Here is a 20,933-nt window from a genome sequence, read left to right as displayed (position 1 = left end):
ATTATGAGATGAGTTGGAATAGGTACCAAGACTATGGAGGAATGGAACAACAACAACATTTCTCAAATTATGCCAACTCAAGCCAAGACCATTTCTATGAAGGCTCCTCTCAAGCATTCACATCACAACAACAATGGTGTTCTTTTTGTGGAGGGGATCACTTTGAAGAATATTGCTATACATTCTACCCCTCCAATCATGTTCCTCAACAACATACTCAAGGATTTTGTGCCAACATGAGTCAAGTCACTTATCAAGGAGATACACCATCAAGTTCACAAGCCTTGTGGTGTACATATTGTGGAGGATCTCATGAGGCGGAAAATTGCTTCACATTTGATCCTAATTACCAATATGGTGGGCGATCTCAAGTGCTTCCATACCAAGAGTTTCAACAAGAATGCCAACCACTTGACCCAACATTTGAGGTGGAATCCGCTAAGAGTAACAAGCTTATGCACTTGATGTCTCAACTAAAAAAGCTACAAGCTCAAGTGGATCAAGATATTGCTAATTGGAAAATTCAAAAGAAGTTTGAGGACCTTGAAGATGAGGATGAAGAAATAGTTGATCAAGAAAGCACTCCACAACCCTTATGTTGTATATTATGTAGAGGACCTCATGAGGGTGAAAATTGTTTCATCCAACTATCGATATGATGGGCGAACTCTAGACCCCCTAGTGTCTCCGTACCAACAATTGTGCTTGCCAAATAAAGGTAATGGGGTTGATGAAAATGAAAAGGAGCATGAGGACTTTGGAGGGGAAAATTATGAAGGAGTTGATGAATGCATTGAGATGGAGACATTGAGTGGAGAAGAAGAAGGAGTAGAGTTGCAAGAGAATGGTGGTGATGAGCAACTTGAAGATACTCCAATTGAAGATGTATTCAAGAAAGGTGAATTGGAAGAAATTTGTGGCACAAATAAGGAATGCTCTTCATTGGATGACACTCTCTTGGATAGAAATTTTAGAACAATTTGGGAACCGGGAGGTGTCAATGTTGTTGAAAGTGTAGGCCCACATTGGCCAATATTCATATCCAATGACTCTCATCTCTTATTGGTGCATGAGAAAGATCCAAGACTCTCGTTACTTGTTCGAGAGAAAGTAGAGGAANGTTGAGATTTTGTTGTGCCCGTTGGCCTTTAGCTCCTAACCGGTGATTGGTGTTTTGCAGGAAATCTATAAACAGAGAATAGAGGCAAGGAGAATGGGAGAGCATTCTTGTTCATGATCATTGTGTCTTCACAAGTGGGAAAACCCCAATATATATAATGTACAAGTAATAATAACAATACTAAGTATGGTGACCGTTACAACGGTTACACAAATAATGGCCACATAAATAAATCTTTTATAACAATTATCATAAATAATTTCATTATTATGATGAGTTCAGTGAATTTTGTTGATTGTATTCACGTAGGATAATAATGTTGTACAAAGATGAATAGATATACAAATATACAAGAGATAAATATGAAGAGAATGAACTTGACTAGGAGTCTAATACTAGAGTCCTAATACACCCCTCAAGCGCAAGGCGGGACAGAAACAACATTGAGCTTGTCCTGTAGAAACGAAAAATGCGATCCAATCAGCAGCTTAGTAAAGATATCTGCAAGTTGATCCTTCGTGGAGATGAAGTTAACCTGGAGGTCACCAGAAGCCACCTTATCCGCACAAAATGATAGTACACCTCAACATGCTTGGTCCTAGCATGGAAAACTAGGTTAACACAAAGATAAGTGGGCCCCTAGATTGTCACACCACAATGTTGGGGAGCTAGTAGGCGAGAGACCAAGCTCACGCAACAATGAGATAACCCAAGTAACCTCAGCTGAAACATCCGCAAGAGCCTTATACTCGGTCTCTATGGACGAGCGCGCCACTGTCCGATGTTTTCGGCACACCCACGAAACAAGATTACGACCCAAGAATACAGCAAAGCCACTCGTAGAGCGCATATCAACAAGATAACCAGCCTAGTCAGAGTCGGAAAAGGCATGTATATCACTCGAGTCAGAAGAACTAAGACGAAGACCAAGATCAAATGTGCCCTTGACATACTGCAGAACACGCTTAAGCAAGCCCTAGTGGCCCACACTAGGCGAATGCATGTGCTGACATAGCCTATTAACTACATATGACATGTCCGATCAAGTAACAGTTAAATACTATAATACACCCGCAAGACTCCGATAAAGAGTAGGATTATCAAAAGGCTCATCAGAAAAATCAACTGAGCGAGAAATAGAAATCGGCGTGGTGATTTATTCAACCATGAGTCTTGGCTGCTCATTGATTTAACCTCTTCTTGTGAAAGAGGTGGTTATACCACCTTTTTCCGTATACCAAGCATCTTTTGAGCCAAAGATTGTATGTCCTTCACATGGTCATTGTCTGCAATCATTGGTGGTGCTTTTTGAGCCAAATCAATGATCTTTATCATGCTACCACCAAATGCTTGCAAACTCTCTGTGAATTCAGAAATGTATGTGATAAACTCCCAAGATAACTAGGAAATAACGTCTATATCGGGGTGAATTGATAGTAATTAGTGTCCTTTTGTGACTAACCTATGACATTTTATGCTCTAATGCGTAGACCGCGTGCAAAGCTATCTCTTATGTGTTTTAGAATGTTTACAGGCCCCGGGAGCCACTAAACAAGGTATAAGGGCATAACGAGCATTTAAAGCGAAGGAGAAGTCCCGGGATGGCCGGAGGGTGCATCCGTGCGTGGAGCCAACATGGAACAAATCCAGTGTGTGTCCATGTGGCACTCCACGCCGCACGTGAACAGGAGATGCGGAAAGAAAATTAAAGAGGGCAATTTTGGGAAGGCTATTATTTAGGGAAGCTAGTTAGAGATTTCCAGGAGTTTGGATCACTTTGAGAGTTTTTACATTTTTAGATTTACAATTCTTAGTAGAGAGCAATTTTAGAGAGAGAAATACCTAGAGTTCCAACTTGTTGAAGGATTGAAGATTGTAATTTATATTTCCTAGGTGAATTCTACTTTTAATCTCATTTTAATTTCAATTCATATTGCAATTTACATTCTTCTAGATTGAATTAGGTTTTATGCTTTTGAATCTGATACACTCCCATTTGTACCGATTTTACTTATGTTTTTATGTAGGGTTTATAGTAAATTGTGTGATAAAATATTGTGTCCAATGGTTATTTCCTTGTTTTCATATTTAAAATGGTATAATGCTTGGTTTAGATGTTTTTGATGTGTTTAGAAGTGCATTAGAACCATTTGGGAGCAAAAGCCAATCCAAAGGAGCCAAAGAGTTGTAATTCCCGCTACCATGGCGACACCTCAGTAATCGGACCATATCTCAGCCTAAGAATATCCAAATGAGGTGATTCTTGAACCATTGGAAAGAAGACTTCAAGGGCTACAACTCTTATGAAGACATCAAAGTGTGGTTCAAAAGGGAAAAGGGTCAAAATTAGGCTGCAAGTCGAAACTGTGTTGCAGACAGATTCTCGACGCGTCGAGAATTTTCTCGACGCGTCGAGAGTTGGCAGAATGCCAAGATTTTGGTTCGGGAATATCTCGACGCGTCGAGAAAAGTCCTCGACGCGTCGAGAAATCGCAGATCTGAAATTTCTGCTGTTATGAAATGTCTATTTTGCCCCTCATTCTCCACCCACTATAAAAGCATCATTTTCTCTCCAAACCCTAAGCTTGGCTGCGGATTTGGACAAAAGGAGATCAAGAAAGGGAAGCTCTCATCTTCTCAAAGAGCTCAAAAAGGAAAAATCAATTGGAGAAGAGAGATCAAAGAGAAGAGCTTGGAGGCTTCATTCGGGAGAATTTCTTCCTCTCTTTTCTATTTTAAAACTTTATTGTATATTTGTTGAATCTATTTTAGCCATGATAGGCTAAGCTTTCCTTTGGGATTTTTGGATTGATAAGTGTTTATGAACCTATGTGCCTAGTTCTTTAATTGCTTGAATGAAATATCTATTTGGGTTTATTACTTGTGTTGTAATTGTGGCTTAATTTCTTGATGCTTGTAGTTAAGGATCCTAATTACTTGTTTCATTGCTAAATTTGTCTATGAATTAGAGCACCCACAATTGCACTTGATTCTTGTACCTCGAGAGAGGACATGTTGATTAAGGGATTTATTGTGAATAGCTCACGAGAGTGAGTATTCCAATTGTGAATAGCCCACGAGAGTGGGTATTCCATTTATTGCTAGTTCTTGATTATATGTTGTGAATAGCTCACGAGAGTGTGTATTCCAATTACCTTATTTTGGGATTGAATTACGAGAGTAATCTTTCCCTTTTAGATTGCAATCATCCACACTTGTTGAACCCGAATGATTATTTCACTTTAGATTGGCACTAGGTGATTAAACACTTTGACACCCAAAAATCCCGCGCTTAATCTCTTGTATATAAAAGTCCGTTTGCCTTGCTTCATTTATTTTGTTTTCATAATTATAGATAAATACCCATTGTTAACGTAGGAATAGCTTCTCGTGAATTAATTAGTAACTAGTGCTTGATACCCCGCTTCCCTGTGGATCGATAACCCCGGAATACTCCGGGTATTTGTATGTGGTTTTATGCTACGACCAAATTGGCGCCGTTGCCGGGGAAGCGGTGTTTTGTATTGACATTAGTGAAAATTTTTTCTAGGAGTCTATTCCATTATTCTTTTATTTGTTTTTATTTATTTTTGTTTTTGTTAACAATTTTGTTTTATGGATGGATATGAATTTCAAGGAGCTTTGCCACCATTTTACTCTTCTTCCCATGATTATGAGATGAGTTGGAATAGGTACCAAGACTATGGAGGAATGGAACAACAACAACATTTCTCAAATTATGCCAACTCAAGCCAAGACCATTTCTATGAAGGCTCCTCTCAAGCATTCACATCACAACAACAATGGTGTTCTTTTTGTGGAGGGGATCACTTTGAAGAATATTGCTATACATTCTACCCCTCCAATCATGTTTCTCAACAACATACTCAAGGATTTTGTGCCAACATGAGTCAAGCTACTTATCAAGGAGACACACCACCAAGTTCACAAGCCTTGTGGTGTACATATTGTGGAGGACCTCATGAGGCGGAAAATTGCTTCACATTTGATCCTAATTACCAATATGGTGGGCGATCTCAAGTGCTTCCATACCAAGAGTTTCAACAAGAATGCCAACCACTTGACCCAACATTTGAGGTGGAATCCACAAAGAGTAACAAGCTTTTGCACTTGATGTCTCAACTAAAAAAGCTACAAGCTCAAGTGGATAACCATATTGCTAATTGGAAAATTCAAAAGAAGTTTGAGGAGCTTGAAGATGAGGATGAAGAAATAGTTGATCAAGAAAGTACTCCACAATCCTTATGTTGTATATTATGTGGAGGACCTCATGAGGGTGCAAATTGTTTCATCTTTGATCCCAAGTACCGATATGATGGGCGAACTCTAGACCCTCTAGTGTCTCCGTACCAACAATTGTGCTTGCCAAAGGAAGGTCATGAGGTTGATAAAAATAAAAGGGAGTGTGAGAACCTTGGAGAGGAAGATGAAGAAATATGTGATAAATGCATTGAGATGGAAATCTTGGGAAAAGAAGGAGAGATGAAGATGCAAGAAAATGGTGACAATGAACTACTTGAAAATGGCTCAATGGAAAAAGTGTTCAAAGAAGATGAAACATGTGGCACAAACAAAGAACACTCTTCGTTGGATGACACCCTCTTTGATGAAAATTTTAGAACAATTTGGGAACCGGGAGGTGTCAATGTTCTTGTAAGTATAGGCCCCCATTGGCCAATATTCATATCCAAAGACTCTCATCTCTTATTGGTGCATAAGAAGGATCCAAGACTCTCGTTACTTGTTCGAGAGAAAGAAGAGGAAAAAGAGATGAAGGTTGAAGAAGATAGCATATTCTTGGAATTGGATTGTTGCAATTTCTTTGAGGAGAATATGCTACTTTTGAGCTTAAAGGAGTTCCTTAATGCCCGGCATTTAAGGACATATTTTGAAGAAAAAGTTGATGGAGAAAATGGACTCATCTTTGTCCAAACATGCATGGATTGTTCCTTGAAAGGTTGAGTCGAGCTAGCGACGTTAAACTTAGCGCTTCATGGGAGGCACCCCATGTTATCTTACATTTTCATGCATTTTCTTTTATTGCAATTTTTTTTTTCCTTTATGTTTTTGTTTACCTTTAGTTTATTTTGGTTAATAATTTTCTCTCCTTATTTTGTCATGCCATGCTTACGTTTTTGTTTAGATGTCTATTTCCCTTGGCTCGTAGGATCGATTTTGAGGAGTAGATCTTGATTTGAGGAGGCTTCTTGATGTGCACACAATACTCACTTAGGGAGTCTCTTTATCTTTCTCTTGCTCCTTGTGCTTTATTGCATTATCTTTCTCAAGTCGATCCAACCTCACCCTACCCCTCTTGTGCTTAATGTTTTATCTATGGTGCTTCATTTTCTTTTACATCGAGGACGATGTAAATTTTTAAGTGTGGGGGAGAGGACAAGTATTGAGGTAAAGTTTTGCTTGGATGACTCATATGCTTATTGTGTGAATAAATTGCTATCTAGGCTTGAAGTTGTGATTATTTCCTCCTTGTTGGTTGGTGGTTTGTTTTGGACTTGTTACAATTTTACTTGTGATAGATGAATCAAGGTTAAACATATGATTGAGCTATTCTCTTGCCAATATCCTTGTTAACCACTAATCAATTGGATAAATTATTGATCTAGTGTGTTGTGCATTGCTAGTGAAAGTTTATGTGAGATACCGGTGTTGGTTTAATTGCTATACCTTGTCATAATACTCTCTATGTGAAGTCTAATGATTGCATGCTTAGAAATGATTTAGGCCATTTTTGTTAGCCCGAGCCTTCAAACCTACCCGTTATATATGTTACCATTGTTACCCCCGTTGAGCCTTTTGAATTTTTGTTAAACCCCGTTGTATTTATTTTCTTTTGTTCTTAATTATCCTAATATTCCTCATATGCATTAATAGGAAGATTAAGGTAATTGAGTCCTAACCTTGTCATTTAACCCTTAGTCTTAACCAAAAATGTTTTCCCTTCACCCTTGAGAGAATTTATCATTTATTCATAATTCTTTGTTGAAGAGATTTAATATGGAGCATTGAATTTTATTTGCAACATTTATTTTGTAAATATTTATGTTTGGGGTTGCCTTCCATGACAATTGGAATAGCTTATTACTCCCTTGAGCTATTCAATAAACTAGAATGCTTATTACTCCCGTGAGCTATTCTTGTCAAAAATTGAGAAAAAGAAGAAAAAAAAAATAGAAAAAAAAAAAAAAAAAAAAATTCAAAATTTGTATTTTTACCTTTTCATCCCATTTGCATTATTCTCATTTGTAAAATGCTCCTAAAAAGTTCATCTCTTCTAAATCCTATTTGTGAATAATTGTGAATTTTATCTCTTTTTGATTTCCTTACCATTCTTTGTTTAAACCTTAACCCCTAGCCCCATTATAAGCTCAATAAAAGTCCTACTTGATCTTTGCATGCAATCTTGGAGTTGAATTAGTAAGAGTATGAAGGACACACCACATTTGCATAAACTCAACTTAGAATGTGCACACTAGATTCACACACACTTAAATGTCAAAGGTGCTTGGTTATTGGCTTGAGAATGGAACTTGTGTGTCAATCTAAGGTGATTCTTGAAACAAGTTGAGTTGTGAAAAGTTTGGTTTGTGGTATGATTGGTTGTACAAAGAGGAGTATGAACAACTTCAATTTTGATTTGCAATTTATTCTTTGTGTTTGCTTGAGGACAAGCAAAATCTTAAGTGTGGGGGAGTTTGATACACTCCCATTTGTACCGATTTTACTTATGTTTTTATGTAGGGTTTATAGTAAATTGTGTGATAAAATATTGTGTCCAATGGTTATTTCCTTGTTTTCATATTTAAAATGGTATAATGCTTGGTTTAGATGTTTTTGATGTGTTTAGAAGTGCATTAGAACCATTTGGGAGCAAAAGCCAATCCAAAGGAGCCAAAGAGTTGTAATTCCCGCTACCATGGCGACACCTCAGTAATCGGACCATATCTCAGCCTAAGAATATCCAAATGAGATGATTCTTGAGCCATTGGAAAGAAGACTTCAAGGGCTACAACTCTTTTGAAGACATCAAAGTGTAGATTGAAAGGGAAAATGGTCAAAAGATCAAAGAGTTGTAATTCCCGCTACCATGGCGACACCTCGGTAATCGGACCATATCTCAGCCTAAGAATATCCAAATGAGGTGATTCTTGAACCATTGGAAAGAAGACTTCAAGGGCTACAACTCTTATGAAGACATAAAAGTGTGGTTCAAAAGGGAAAAGGGTCAAAATTAGGCTGCAAGTCGAAACTGTGTTGCAGACAGATTCTCGACGCGTCGAGAATTTTCTCGACGCGTCGAGAGTTGGCAGAATGCCAAGATTTTGGTTCGGGAATATCTCGACGCGTCGAGAAAAGTCCTCGACGCGTCGAGAAATCGCAGATCTGAAATTTCTGCTGTTATGAAATGTCTATTTTGCCCCTCATTCTCCACCCACTATAAAAGCATCATTTTCTCTCCAAACCCTAAGCTTGGCTGCGGATTTGGACAAAAGGAGATCAAGAAAGGGAAGCTCTCATCTTCTCAAAGAGCTCAAAAAGGAAAAATCAGTTGGAGAAGAGAGATCAAAGAGAAGAGCTTGGAGGCTTCATTCGGGAGAATTTCTTCCTCTCTTTTCTATTTTAAAACTTTATTGTATATTTGTTGAATCTATTTTAGCCATGATAGGCTAAGCTTTCCTTTGGGATTTTTGGATTGATAAGTGTTTATGAACCTATGTGCCTAGTTCTTTAATTGCTTGAATGAAATATCTATTTGGGTTTATTACTTGTGTTGTAATTGTGGCTTAATTTCTTGATGCTTGTAGTTAAGGATCCTAATTACTTGTTTCATTGCTAAATTTGTCTATGAATTAGAGCACCCACAATTGCACTTGATTCTTGTACCTCGAGAGAGGACATGTTGATTAAGGGATTTATTGTGAATAGCTCACGAGAGTGAGTATTCCAATTGTGAATAGCCCACGAGAGTGGGTATTCCATTTATTGCTAGTTCTTGATTATATGTTGTGAATAGCTCACGAGAGTGTGTATTCCAATTACCTTATTTTGGGATTGAATTACGAGAGTAATCTTTCCCTTTTAGATTGCAATCATCCACACTTGTTGAACCCGAATGATTATTTCACTTTAGATTGGCACTAGGTGATTAAACACTTTGACACCCAAAAATCCCGCGCTTAATCTCTTGTATATAAAAGTCCGTTTGCCTTGCTTCATTTATTTTGTTTTCATAATTATAGATAAATACCCATTGTTAACGTAGGAATAGCTTCTCGTGAATTAATTAGTAACTAGTGCTTGATACCCCGCTTCCCTGTGGATCGATAACCCCGGAATACTCCGGGTATTTGCTTGTACCTAAAAAAGGCTACGACCAGAATCTATGAATATGAGTAGCTAATTCTTTCTAGGGATTGAATTGTGTGAAGTTATGCTTGCCTAGTGTGATTTCTCATTTCTAATTTTGGAGTTTGCTTCATTTTATGTTGGAGATCTATTCTTGTCTTTGATTGTTGAATTGATTTGATCCTAAGTTGATTTGGCCAATCCCTTAGGAGTTTGAGATCTTGATTCTATCATGATTGTTGAGTTGAGTTAAGAAATAGCTTTTGCAACCTTAGATCCTATGGAATTCCATATTTGGAATAGTAGGAATGTGTGAAGCTTAGGTGTTCGATGGAATGTCTCTTAGGGCTTTTGGTTACTAAAAATTACTCCTAAGCCTAATAAGCCTTAGTACACTAATGTGGAAGGGGATTATGAGATCACACTCTTGAATAGCCAACACAATTGAATCAATCTTCCATTGCTTAAGACACACCGTGAGGCATCATTACTAGCACAATTCACTCCCTTGTTTATTACAATTTGTCATTTCATATTTGTTTACTTCACTTGATTACACTCTCCAATTGCAAATGTTACTCTATGCACCTCAACAACCTCACATGTTCCATTACGCATTTGTTCGAATAAAAGCTAAGCAATCTTCCGCATTACCTCCTTCGACATCGACACTTGGGGAGTCTTGACTCTTCGTTTTAATCACTTACACATTCAAACCACCACCACTACACCATCTACTTTCAAAATGGCGCCGTTGTCGAGGGGGGGGGGTGAATAGGTTGTCATTGCTTTGCTTTTATTTGATTAAATGCTTTTGTGAATTAGAGAGTTGTTAATTTCATTGTTTGTTTTATTTTTCTTGTTACTTACCCTCTATTGACTACCTCTAGTCAAATGAGGATTGTTTGTTGCTTTCTTGAACTATTTCAAAGGTGAATACAAACAAGAGCAAAGGAGATTCAAGGTCAAGTACCCAGGCATCCGCGTAGAAAGATAAAATAGAGGAAAAGAGGACCCAGCGTCTGTGTCGTGATGCGACTCATCGGCATTGGGTAAGCACCCGACCCGGAACAACAAGCAGCACTAACCCGGATTGCAAGCAGAGAAACAAACTCAGGGAGTCAAACGGCCCACCTGTTACACCTGAGGAGAGGAATTATTATCAAAGGCTCCATTACCAGACATTCAAGGCTTGCTATCATGAAGTCCGTTACAACTCATAGAACAAGGGTCGTTGCACTATAGTATAAGTGGGAGGCCTATTGTAGAATGTGGAGGAGGCAAATTCTTGTACACAAACACTACTATACTGAAACTGATTACTCATTGTACTAAACTATTGTTACTCACTTATATTAATAATATCCGGTAACATTTTTACTCTCAAAGCCTTTTCGCAAGAAGTGCACCCAAATACTAAATATTGATTTGATAGATCTATCCGTTGGAAACTTAAAAAAAAAAGTGATGTTAATTTCATAAATATACAAACCGTAAAAGTTTCCACAATCTAAACCTACAAATCATATTATATTGCCACAATTTAAACAAAACACAAAAAAAAAAAAAAAATAAATAAATAAAATCTTAGATTGCCAAAATATTACATTGCCTTTAAAGAGGTAATAATGTATTCCCATTACCAAGATAATCTAACTTGTTGCGAACCAAATGTCTCATTATTGTTGTTATTTCACCAAGACAAATCGGAAAAATGCTGCCCCTTTGGCTTTGGTATTTGGTACGTGTGCAGGCTTCATATCCTTCGTCTCCAGAGAATGATTACTTTTAATCCCAATTCATTCATTCATTCACGCATTGTTTTTGCTTGTAAATTGTAATGTATCAGTAACACTTCCCACTGCTCAACCCAAAAATCACCTAAGCTTTCGTCGTCTCCGTCAACATAGCGAATGGCAGATGTATGGGAATGGGTGCTTGTGTTCTTCACGCTCCTCGCTATTACCATTTTGGTTGTTTACCAGGTCGATTCTTTTTTTGTTTTTTTTCCCCTGTTTTCTCGCTTTCATTGTTCTTGTTCTGGATTCGTTCCTATTTCTTGCTAAATTGGAACCATTTTCCCTGTTTTATTGCACTGGATTTGTTAGGGCATATGAAAGTTCAGCCAGCTTTCTGGAGTGGTCTGTCACGTACAGAAAGGCATTTAAAGATGATAAAGATTATTTGATCATTCATCTTTTGAATGGATAATGCTTTACTCCCATCCTCATTTTAAATTATTTGAATTAAATTTAAAATATTTGGGTTTCAGGAGATTGGCTTCATTATTCTCACTGTTAACTACTGCATAATCACCTGATCCAATCTTTGTCTAGCATTAATAAAAAGATGTTTGGATGTTTGGGGTAACCCCAACTAAGATAGCAAGAGATTCACACTTGTAACCGCAACTTCAAGGTCACGAGTTCGAATCCTTGCTTCCTTGATTTGAGCTGATCATGTATGTGTACTTCCTTGTGATCCTTTGCCAACTAGGGTCACAAGCTTAAAAGGATTGTGAGGTTTCCCTCGTTATCAAAAAAATTATAATAATAAAAAAAAAAAGATGTTTCATTTTCAGTTATGTTGTACTTTTAATTCATAGCCTAATGGTTTAACATTTTTTTTTCTCAGCTTACATGCTTGGCTGATCTAGAGTGCGACTATATCAATCCTTATGACTCTGCCTCTAGGATAAATAAAGTTGTTCTTCCGGAGTACATTATGCAAGGAGTTTTATGCTTACTCTATCTTGGAACAGGGCATTGGATTATGGCACTTCTCTGTGGTCCTTATTTATACCACAATGTGCAATTGTAAGTTCTGAAATAAGATTCTGATAGTAGTGTGAACTTCTCTTTTGTGATTATCTAAAGCCTCTTATAGAAAGTTATATCTTGTTGTATCTATGTGCTGTTATGAATGTAGGCGCTCTTTGTCAGATGTTGTAGTGGTAACTTGCATATGCTCTTTTTTGGCCTTGCATTGTTTGAAGTTGACATTCTGTTTCCCTGTTCTTTTTTACCCGAGAGTGTGCACTGGGTAAATCCCGCCTTGTGGCCTTAGCCAGCAAAGAATCACAAGGAGATAAACAAGTCCTGGTTGCCCATAGCTAACCAGCTCAAACCAATGAGTCGAACTTGTAATCTTGTGATTACCAAGTCAATAGATTGACCAACTTAGGTGGGGTTGCCCCCTTCTGTTTTCCCTTTCTTGTCATTCTCTCGAGGAGTTTGTAGTATGCTACTCGTTGTCTGCTATAATATGCCAATATCATCTTTCTTTGCAGTTGATGGCTCTTTTAAACATCTTAGAGCTTTGATATTCAGTGAAATTGATGAAATCTTAAGTTCACTTCACTCGGCTTTCCTTTTAAATGTGGCCAAGGAATAGTGTCAATCCAAGCTAGTGTGAAGCCACAGATATATTTGCAGATTATGCTAGAATACTCCATGTTAATGAAACTATTTAACCAATCTCTTTCTTCCATACAATATGACAGGAACTCAGCTCAACATTCTAATGCTCTTTTGTTGTATTAGGTACCTGCAGCGACAACACCTCATAGATGTAACCGAGATTTTTAATCAGCTGAATCGGGAGAAGAATCGGAGGCTTTGGAAACTTGGGTATCTCGTTGTTCTTGTCTTCATCTCCTTAGTCATGTAAGGGGTAGAAAATAGAGAGCTAAACCAAACCACTCACTCCTGTTTTAATCTAGTATTTGTGCATGACTGCTGTAATAGCCAGCATTTACTCGTTTTCTTTTTGCAGGTTGATATTTAGCGCTTTGGAATACGATGAGCACTCGTTATAGTTCCCTTCATAGTGTACGAGATTTTGTGATTCAGAGGTAAATGATTGTGAGATGGTGTCAAAGGAAATTCTCAGTTCTGTTGTTTTTCTTCTTTCTTTTTTTTTTTTTTTTTTTTTTTTTGAGAATAGTTCTGTTGTTTTTCTGTTGTCTGATGGATATACCTGTCATACTGGGGAAGAGCTTTTCTGTTTCTTCTTAGTCAATTTTTCTGTCAGACTTTATTGACAACATATTTTTTTTCACTCGGGATGAGACTAATCCAACTAAACTTTGATTTTGTCCATTTCGTTTGTTTAAGTAGTTTACTGGAGCCATTGTTGGGCAGAGGCCGGTGAAGGGTTAAGTTCAGCAATTGGTGACTAGGAAGATTGTTAGGGGGAAGCCAGTGAAGGTTAAGTTCAACATCCTACCTCTCAAAAATGTAATGGCATAATGGTATATAAAGAAATAAATTTGCATCTTCGCTATGAACTATAACTTTTGGTGTAGTAGTAAGCGTTTGATCATAATGTCATAAGAGCAATCATATCAATGATTTTTTGCTAGTTTTTAGAACAGTGCCAAGTGAAGTGGAGGTGAGAGAAAAAAAATCATATGCAAGAAGTTGGTTTTTAGCACTGTAAAATGTAAATCTGACTATTGACATTCACAAACAGCAGCTGATGTGCGCAAGACACGTGCGCGTAGAGCGCGTCAGGCACACCTGACAGCTTTACTTTATTATTATTATTTTTTAAAATCATATTTGTTTTATTTTTTTCCTCTCCTCTCATTTTCTCTTTCCTAATCACACTTACAAAAACTCCTAAAAACCACAAGAAAATGGATGATGCTCTAACCTTAGACCAAAAGATGATAGGGGGAACAGAATCTATAAATGTGAGATGAAATTCAACTTCAACAGCCCTAAATCATACATCTTAACATTCTACAGCACTGGTGAGAGCAGAGTTGCCAATCTAATGGACTATCTCAACAAATTACAACACAGATCATAAGGAAATTAATGCAGACACCACCAAGGTTTACACGAACCCGAAAAAGAAAAAGAAAAAGAAAAAAAAAAAAGCCTGAGGTGAGACTCATTAATCAAGGTCTGTTGCTAATGCAGCTGGTAACAAGCCTTGACTTCCTTCCCAGAATGTTGTTACAGCTCCCTAAGTTACCACCTTATGCAAGCTAGGCTCATTGATGTCAGTCGGCTTATTCCTCGAGTCTGGGGGCAACGTCGACCAGTTATCCCCGCGGAAAGAAGGGGCGGTTAACAAGGCAGGTTTTGCCGAGGAGTGAAATGGCTCTTCCACCTCAGCTGCAACTGCACTCGAGATGGGAATAGCAGCAGTTACAGTTACACTCTCCGGCTTGTGTTTCTTGGTTTTCTGCTCGTGCTGATTCCCAGCGAGGAAGCTGCCTACCACAATCTGATGGATTCGCACAAAACAATAACATCCAGTGTAAACACTCCAATTTTTGTGACTATATAATCACATACTAGAAAATCAACTAACATTAATTTTAGTTCATTTTTCCCTAACTAAAGTCTAAGCTGACAGTGAGACTCCACATTTATTATTTATATATATATATATATATATATATATATATTATGCTTAACATAGTAAATTACCTGGACAGGGCCAGCAGCTACTAACAGACCAGCAACACCACCGCCTACAACCCGCCCATCGGGGCTGGCTAAGGAGACGCTCATACCACCAGATCTGTTGCGTATTCCTCCAGACTCGGAGGGCATAAATGATCCCGTCAACGACAGTATCTCAAAACGGCCCTAGAGAATGAAAGTAGAGATGGATGAATATCAGTGGAAACAACGAAACATAAGAAATAAAAGAGCGGCAATAATATAAAATTATAAATATATATAAACTAGTATAATCCTGAATCTGTCAAGACTAGAGCAGCATCGATTATTAGTATTAATTAAATTAAATATTACAAATAGTTCGAGTCCAGCATCGGTTTCCAAACAGAAATATGATATCTTATTTTTGAAACTTAATTTTGAATAAAAGCATTTCTCAAACAAAAATATATATCATTTATTATTATTATTATTATTATTATTATTCTTATTAATTTATTATTATTATTATTACTATTTTATATATCATTTATGATTATTATTATTCTTATTAATCAAATATTTACATCTTAATTCATATGTATTTTTAACTTCTTAGTTACATTTTTTTCATTTAGATTAAATAGCATTCATATATTATAATTGCTCGTTTGCAATTTATTTAAATTATTTTTATTTATATACAGAGCATTTCGCCATGTCAAACATCCACTATAATACTATATAGATATAGACAAGTACTTATAGAAATTGTTCCACTCAGATCCTACTTTCCGTTAGAACTATGTCACAATTATAAAACATATATAATTTTTTATGTAAAAACTTATCAACTATGGCAAAAACTTGTGTAAAAAAGACCCGTGAGACAGGTCGAATCAAGATGAAAAATGTAATACTAAATAATAAAGTGTTTGTTACTTATAATGGGAAGTGTAATACTTTTGAAGAAAAATGTAATACTTTTACATTTTGACTTAAAAATATTACATTTTTCCTCAAAAGTATTACACTTTCCTGAAGTAACAAGTACTTTATTCATGATTAGTATTATATTTTTCAATATAAGTATTAGATCCACATATTGACCCGACTCGGAGACGGTCTCACAAGAGTCACTCATCCACTATTGGGTTGCCCATCAATATATTCACCCGGTTTATCATTAACTCTTCTTCTTTTTTTGTTTTGTTTTTTTTTTTATTTTGTGTTATTTTCCCGATACTCAACCCACCAGAAAGTGAAAAGAACTGAACTATGAATATCATAATTGTTTTAGACAAAATTTAGGATAAAAAAAGTAGTTTATGAATACATATGTAAAGAAAAAAGTACAGAATCGGAACAATGCATTACGGTAAATATTATCAGAATGATGCAACCGTAATGGTTCATACAACATGATAGACAATATGAAACACGGGTTAACTAATTGAAAAATAATAATAATAATAATAATAATAATAATAATAAATAACCGGTTGCAGTACCTCATAAGTAAGCGTTCCGCCAGAGGAATCAGGTTGACGAAGAGTAACGCTCGAAATTACTCCATTAGCTGAGAGAATACAGATTGCGCGGGGCCCTTGTTGAGAGAACGATATGACCTTCATGGTAACATCCTAAATTAAAAGCAATAAAACAGTTAGCAAATGCGTGGCACCACTAATAAACTGCCTCCAAACACAATTTCTTTAGATAAACACAGCTTATGAAATAATTTCACTGAACCCGAACAGCTTTACATCACATTCCCACCATACAAAACTAGCATCCGAGGCAAAGCGGGGAAAGACGAAAATTACATATAATAACAACAAGAGGATCTATTTATCATAATCTAGAAAATGATAATGTACTTTTATGTTCTCAGTCCTCATATCAGTAAAATTAATTCTCCTTTTATCTGTTCTCATAAAACTTTTTACCTCTCCAGCATTGACAGTGATGATATGGGGCGTAAAGTTAGCTCCAACAGAGCAAGATACCCATTCACCTAGAGATCAAGAGAAACATCGAGCATTAGTAACAGTCGAGCACGAAACGATCAGTACAGCAATCAATATAATATTGTATACACCAGTTAGTACAGCACAAGCGACTTCCAAGTGTGAAAACGGGACAAAATAGAAAAAAAAAAAAATCATATAAATTATCAAGAAACACCACGATTTTTTCACTTTACAAGACATTCGAACTCGAAATTTCAGTTGACAGAGTGAATCGATGCAATGACCAAGGAAGACACGTTTCCTCTCCAGCCTCTTCTAGCGAATATATTCAAAAAGTTAGGTCTACCTCGTTCCTCCTCAAGCGGAAAAGCTTCAAACTTTAACATTAATCCTTGCCCGGAAAGGGAAAAAAAAAGAAAGAAAAAAAGGTAAGAAAAAAGGACAACAAAACAACAAATGCTTTCCTGGGAGGTTTCTTAGTTTCTAAACTATTTTTGCCAACAAAATGCCAAGAACACATAGACACTTGGCTTCAATTGGACAGACACAAGACATATTCGGGCTAACAGATCCAAGACAGGTTTGGTATAAAGCATCGCAGAAAGTTTAGCCACATTGCCTGTCAAAACGCCTTTCTGAATGAAGAGTATGTCAGGCAAGGAAGGGAATCGAAATCTACCATTTCCTAATAGGCATTAGTTATGCATAGTGTGAAGAATCGACTATACGAGGTAACCCGAGAAAGCCAAATCCACAGTTATGCTCAAACAAAAAGGGTAAGAAGCGTGTGAAAATGCCAGCTATGAAATCTTTAAGATTCCTCATTCCACCTGACTGACTTTCAGAGCTACTACTATACTACCCATACACATCAAGATCATAGTTGAGGCATCTATTCAGAGGTCCCACCCCTACAAAAATCTCTATCACCACACACTTCAATTCAAAGCTTCACCAAACACACTAAAATTAACCATTTCATCACACCAAATTAACCATTTCATGCAACCAAACTCCAAAGATTTCAACTTTATTTAAATATAAATATAAATACACACAATTGGAGATGGGAAGGGAAATATTTGCTTCTTCACCTGAGGGGTCCAAATCCACTTTATGCTTGCTCACTGACCCCGCCGGCCGTACTTTCCCCCGTTTCTCGGCGGAGAAATCTATCACCGGAGGCGGCGCCGCCGAAGAAATCGGCTTCGGTGACAGAGCCATGGTCACCGCCCCATCCGGGCCGTATTTTCTTGGCCTTCCCCTCTTCTTCTTCCCGGCGGTGGCGTCTGCTCCGGCCGCCGCCATGCCCGGCGGAGGTGAGACTACCACCGCCGGCGCCGCCGATCCGGCAACTTGTTGGCTTGGATTCTCAGTGGTCCTTGGAGCCACATGGTAGTTTGAGGGAGCATCTGATCCCACCACAGTAACACCACTACTACTCAAGCCCTCCCTTCCCTCCATAGCTCCCAAAAACAAGAAAATTTTTATTTTTATTTTTTTCAAAAATTTAAATTACACGATTTTCCTCTCTGCTTTTCTTCAAAACCCCATACTTCTTTCTCAACTTCAAACTCCAAAAATCAGCCCAGACTTCTTTAAAAATATGCAAAAAAAAAAAAAAAAAAAATCAAAAATAAAATTTACTGTAATTGAAGCCTTGCCCCCCAGTGCTCAAGAACAAGTACAGTAGAATCAAATAGGAGCAAAGCTGAGGCCTTTCATTCTTCTTTTCTTATTCCCTTTGAGAATATGAAAGAAAAAACTAACGGAGAAATTCAAGAAAAATTTTTCTCAAATATTTAGAAATTTTCCCAAATTATAGAGAGAAAAAGATTTGATTTTTTTCTTTTTTGGGTTTTGGAGGTGATGAGAAAATGTGACAAAAAAAATAAAATTGGAGTTTGGAGAGTAAAATCTAATTTGAGTTCCTAACTTTGGTTGTTTCGAATCCTTAATTAAATAATAATTATTATAATAAAAATAAACAAATAAATAATAAATTATACTTGGTAAAATAATAATGAGGGAAAAGAAATTATTAAATATTAGGTCCGTAATTATTAATTATTGAAAGCAAAGAAATTATGTATTTTGGTTAAGAAAATGGTTGGAGTCCGGTTTAAAAAGAGGAAAAAAAAAACTAAAAAATAAAAATTATAGAAAGAAATTGTAGTTGGGGAAAGTGAAATTAGGTTGGCAAGCATGAAGACCTCCATCACTCTCTTTTTAAAAAAGTAGAGAAAATGAATGATATAAACATTACATCTGTATTTTATTAAATATAATAATTATTATATAATAATAATAATTAAATATGCAATGAATAATAGTAATAAAATGAATTAAATAAAAGGGTATTCAAATACAGACAAAAAGGTACGAATTGGAAAGAAGTAAAGGAAAAGGAAAAAAGAAAAATGAGAGAAAAATGTACTAATTTGTATTTTTTTCTTTTATTTTATTTCCTTTTTTACTATTTATGGGTTTTGGTTTTTCTACTTGTAGCTGTTTGTCCATCCCACTTTTCTCTTTTACCTCATCCACAGTTTATTTCTAGCATAAAATCATTTTCCAAATATTTCAATTCTAGACTAAAAATCTTTTCGTCAAGTGATTATGGGTGTGTTTGTATTTGTAAACCCAAAAAATGAAAATTATTTTTCAGATTTTCAGTGTTTGGAAGTGTTTTGTTTATTAATTTTTGCCGGAAATCAGTGATGTTTTTTTTTTTAATTTTAATAAATAAAATTAAATTTAATATTATTATAAATATTTTTGTGTTCTAAATAAAATAATTAAAATGTTTAATTTTAAATGCAACCCAACACTCAAAATAAAACTATTTTTTTAAAAAAATGACTCATTTTCTAAAAAACATTTTTCAGAATTCATTTTCTTGGTTTTCAAACGCACCCTAATTATGTAAAATAAAAATTTAAAAAAAATTATATATCTAATATTCATGATTTTTTTCCCGCAGTCGAAGTATCTCACTTTTGAACATCATTTTCTTTATATATAAAATATTTATTTATTTATTTTCTCCCTCATTTTACTACTACTGCTACACTACTTGCAATAATAAGCACATTTTGTTGATGAAGGACCAATAATGGTTATCCAACAATAATACTAGGACCAAAAGATGATGTTTTGAAAAAAAAAAAAAAGGACTAAAAATAGATTGACACCTATAAATCTAGAACCAAAAATAAAATTAACTCTTTACGGAATATTCCGTTACTAAAGTTTGTACATAAATGAAAAATTTAAAAATTAAATATGGTAACTATAGAATTTTTTTTTTTTTTTTGAAAACATAGAAATTTCTTATCATTGTGCAATGAATAAATAAAAATGTGCAAGTTATCAATGCACATGACTACACCAATATAATTTATATTCCAATTATAAGCTAAGGACTTTGTGGTCTAGTAGCACAAACTTGCTCTCCCACATGGGGTTGTGGGTTCGAGCCTTAGGGGGTGGTAAGTAGTTATGAATAGATACGTATTGTAACAATGTCAGTAGTACTAAAAAAAATATTCCAATTATAACTTTACCAACATTGACTCTTATATAATTTAGTATATTATTATTTTTATTATTCTCTCCATCTCATTTTTAATTCAATTTTTTATAATATTAAGGTTAATATTATTAGATAAACTTTATATATTTAAGATACATTAAAATTACTATTAAATACAAAAAAAATAAATTTAAAAAATAATTTAAATACTAAAGAAAATAATAAAAAAAAAGTTTTTTTTACCAATTATTAGTAAATAGAAGGTAAAATATGACTGATGTATATTATTATTATTATTATTATTATTATTATTATTATTATTGTTGTCATTATTATTATTTTATTATTTTACTTATTATTATTATTATTATTATTATTATTATTATTATTATTGGTTGGAGGGAAAAAGATGGGGAATGGGCAGTTTCCTGTCTTGTTTTCTTCTTTTGCAAACCCTTCTTTGTAACGCCTCTTTACCTTCTTTTTCTTCCTGTTTTGAACAAGGGAATAAAATTGTGTCA

The 20,933-nt window shown here is 35.7% G+C and overlaps 2 protein-coding genes across 3 annotated transcripts; one reads left to right on the top strand and one right to left on the bottom strand.

Moving 5' to 3' along the window:
* The first annotated feature begins 11,167 nt into the window (after positions 1 to 11,167).
* Positions 11,168 to 13,966, top strand: LOC116000805 (protein cornichon homolog 4-like). Of its 2 annotated transcripts, XM_031240642.1 has the most exons (6): positions 11,168 to 11,246; positions 11,355 to 11,490; positions 12,140 to 12,321; positions 13,048 to 13,170; positions 13,280 to 13,358; positions 13,624 to 13,966. In XM_031240642.1, exons 2-5 carry the CDS (start codon positions 11,419 to 11,421, stop codon positions 13,320 to 13,322), a joined length of 420 nt encoding a protein of 139 aa, XP_031096502.1. In that variant the 5' UTR covers positions 11,168 to 11,246; positions 11,355 to 11,418; the 3' UTR covers positions 13,323 to 13,358; positions 13,624 to 13,966. The 2 variants fall into 2 exon arrangements, with proteins under 2 accessions (XP_031096502.1, XP_031096503.1); XM_031240643.1 differs by lacking the exon at positions 11,168 to 11,246 and having other exon boundaries at positions 11,247 to 11,490.
* Positions 13,967 to 14,176: 210 nt separating this feature from the next.
* On the bottom strand, positions 14,177 to 18,763 carry LOC116000926 (AT-hook motif nuclear-localized protein 1-like). Its single transcript, XM_031240801.1, has 5 exons — positions 17,972 to 18,763; positions 16,854 to 16,921; positions 16,416 to 16,547; positions 14,950 to 15,111; positions 14,177 to 14,743 (listed from the first exon to the last, which is right to left on the bottom strand). The coding sequence occupies exons 1-5, from the start codon at positions 18,339 to 18,341 to the stop codon at positions 14,480 to 14,482; spliced, it is 996 nt and encodes a 331-aa protein (XP_031096661.1). The 5' UTR covers positions 18,342 to 18,763; the 3' UTR covers positions 14,177 to 14,479.
* Positions 18,764 to 20,933: the final 2,170 nt, after the last annotated feature.

Source organism: Ipomoea triloba, chromosome 13 (assembly GCF_003576645.1).
Source record: "Ipomoea triloba cultivar NCNSP0323 chromosome 13, ASM357664v1".
Taxonomy (NCBI): domain Eukaryota; kingdom Viridiplantae; phylum Streptophyta; class Magnoliopsida; order Solanales; family Convolvulaceae; genus Ipomoea; species Ipomoea triloba.
Note: the sequence above shows the minus strand (reverse complement) of the source record. Positions and strands in the feature narration are given on the sequence as shown.

Coding starts and splice junctions, on each gene's coding strand:
- LOC116000805 (XM_031240642.1), top strand. CDS start 11,419: ATGGCAGATGTATGGGAATGGGTGCTTGTGTTCTTCACGCTCCTCGCT. Junction 11,491..12,139: donor CCATTTTGGTTGTTTACCAG/GTCGATTCTTTT, acceptor TTTTTTTCTCAG/CTTACATGCTTGGCTGATCT. Junction 12,322..13,047: donor TTATACCACAATGTGCAATT/GTAAGTTCTGAA, acceptor TTGTTGTATTAG/GTACCTGCAGCGACAACACC.
- LOC116000926 (XM_031240801.1), bottom strand. CDS start 18,341: ATGGAGGGAAGGGAGGGCTTGAGTAGTAGTGGTGTTACTGTGGTGGGA. Junction 16,922..17,971: donor AGTGGATTTGGACCCCTCAG/GTGAAGAAGCAA, acceptor CTTGATCTCTAG/GTGAATGGGTATCTTGCTCT. Junction 15,112..16,415: donor GCGGAACGCTTACTTATGAG/GTACTGCAACCG, acceptor TTCATTCTCTAG/GGCCGTTTTGAGATACTGTC.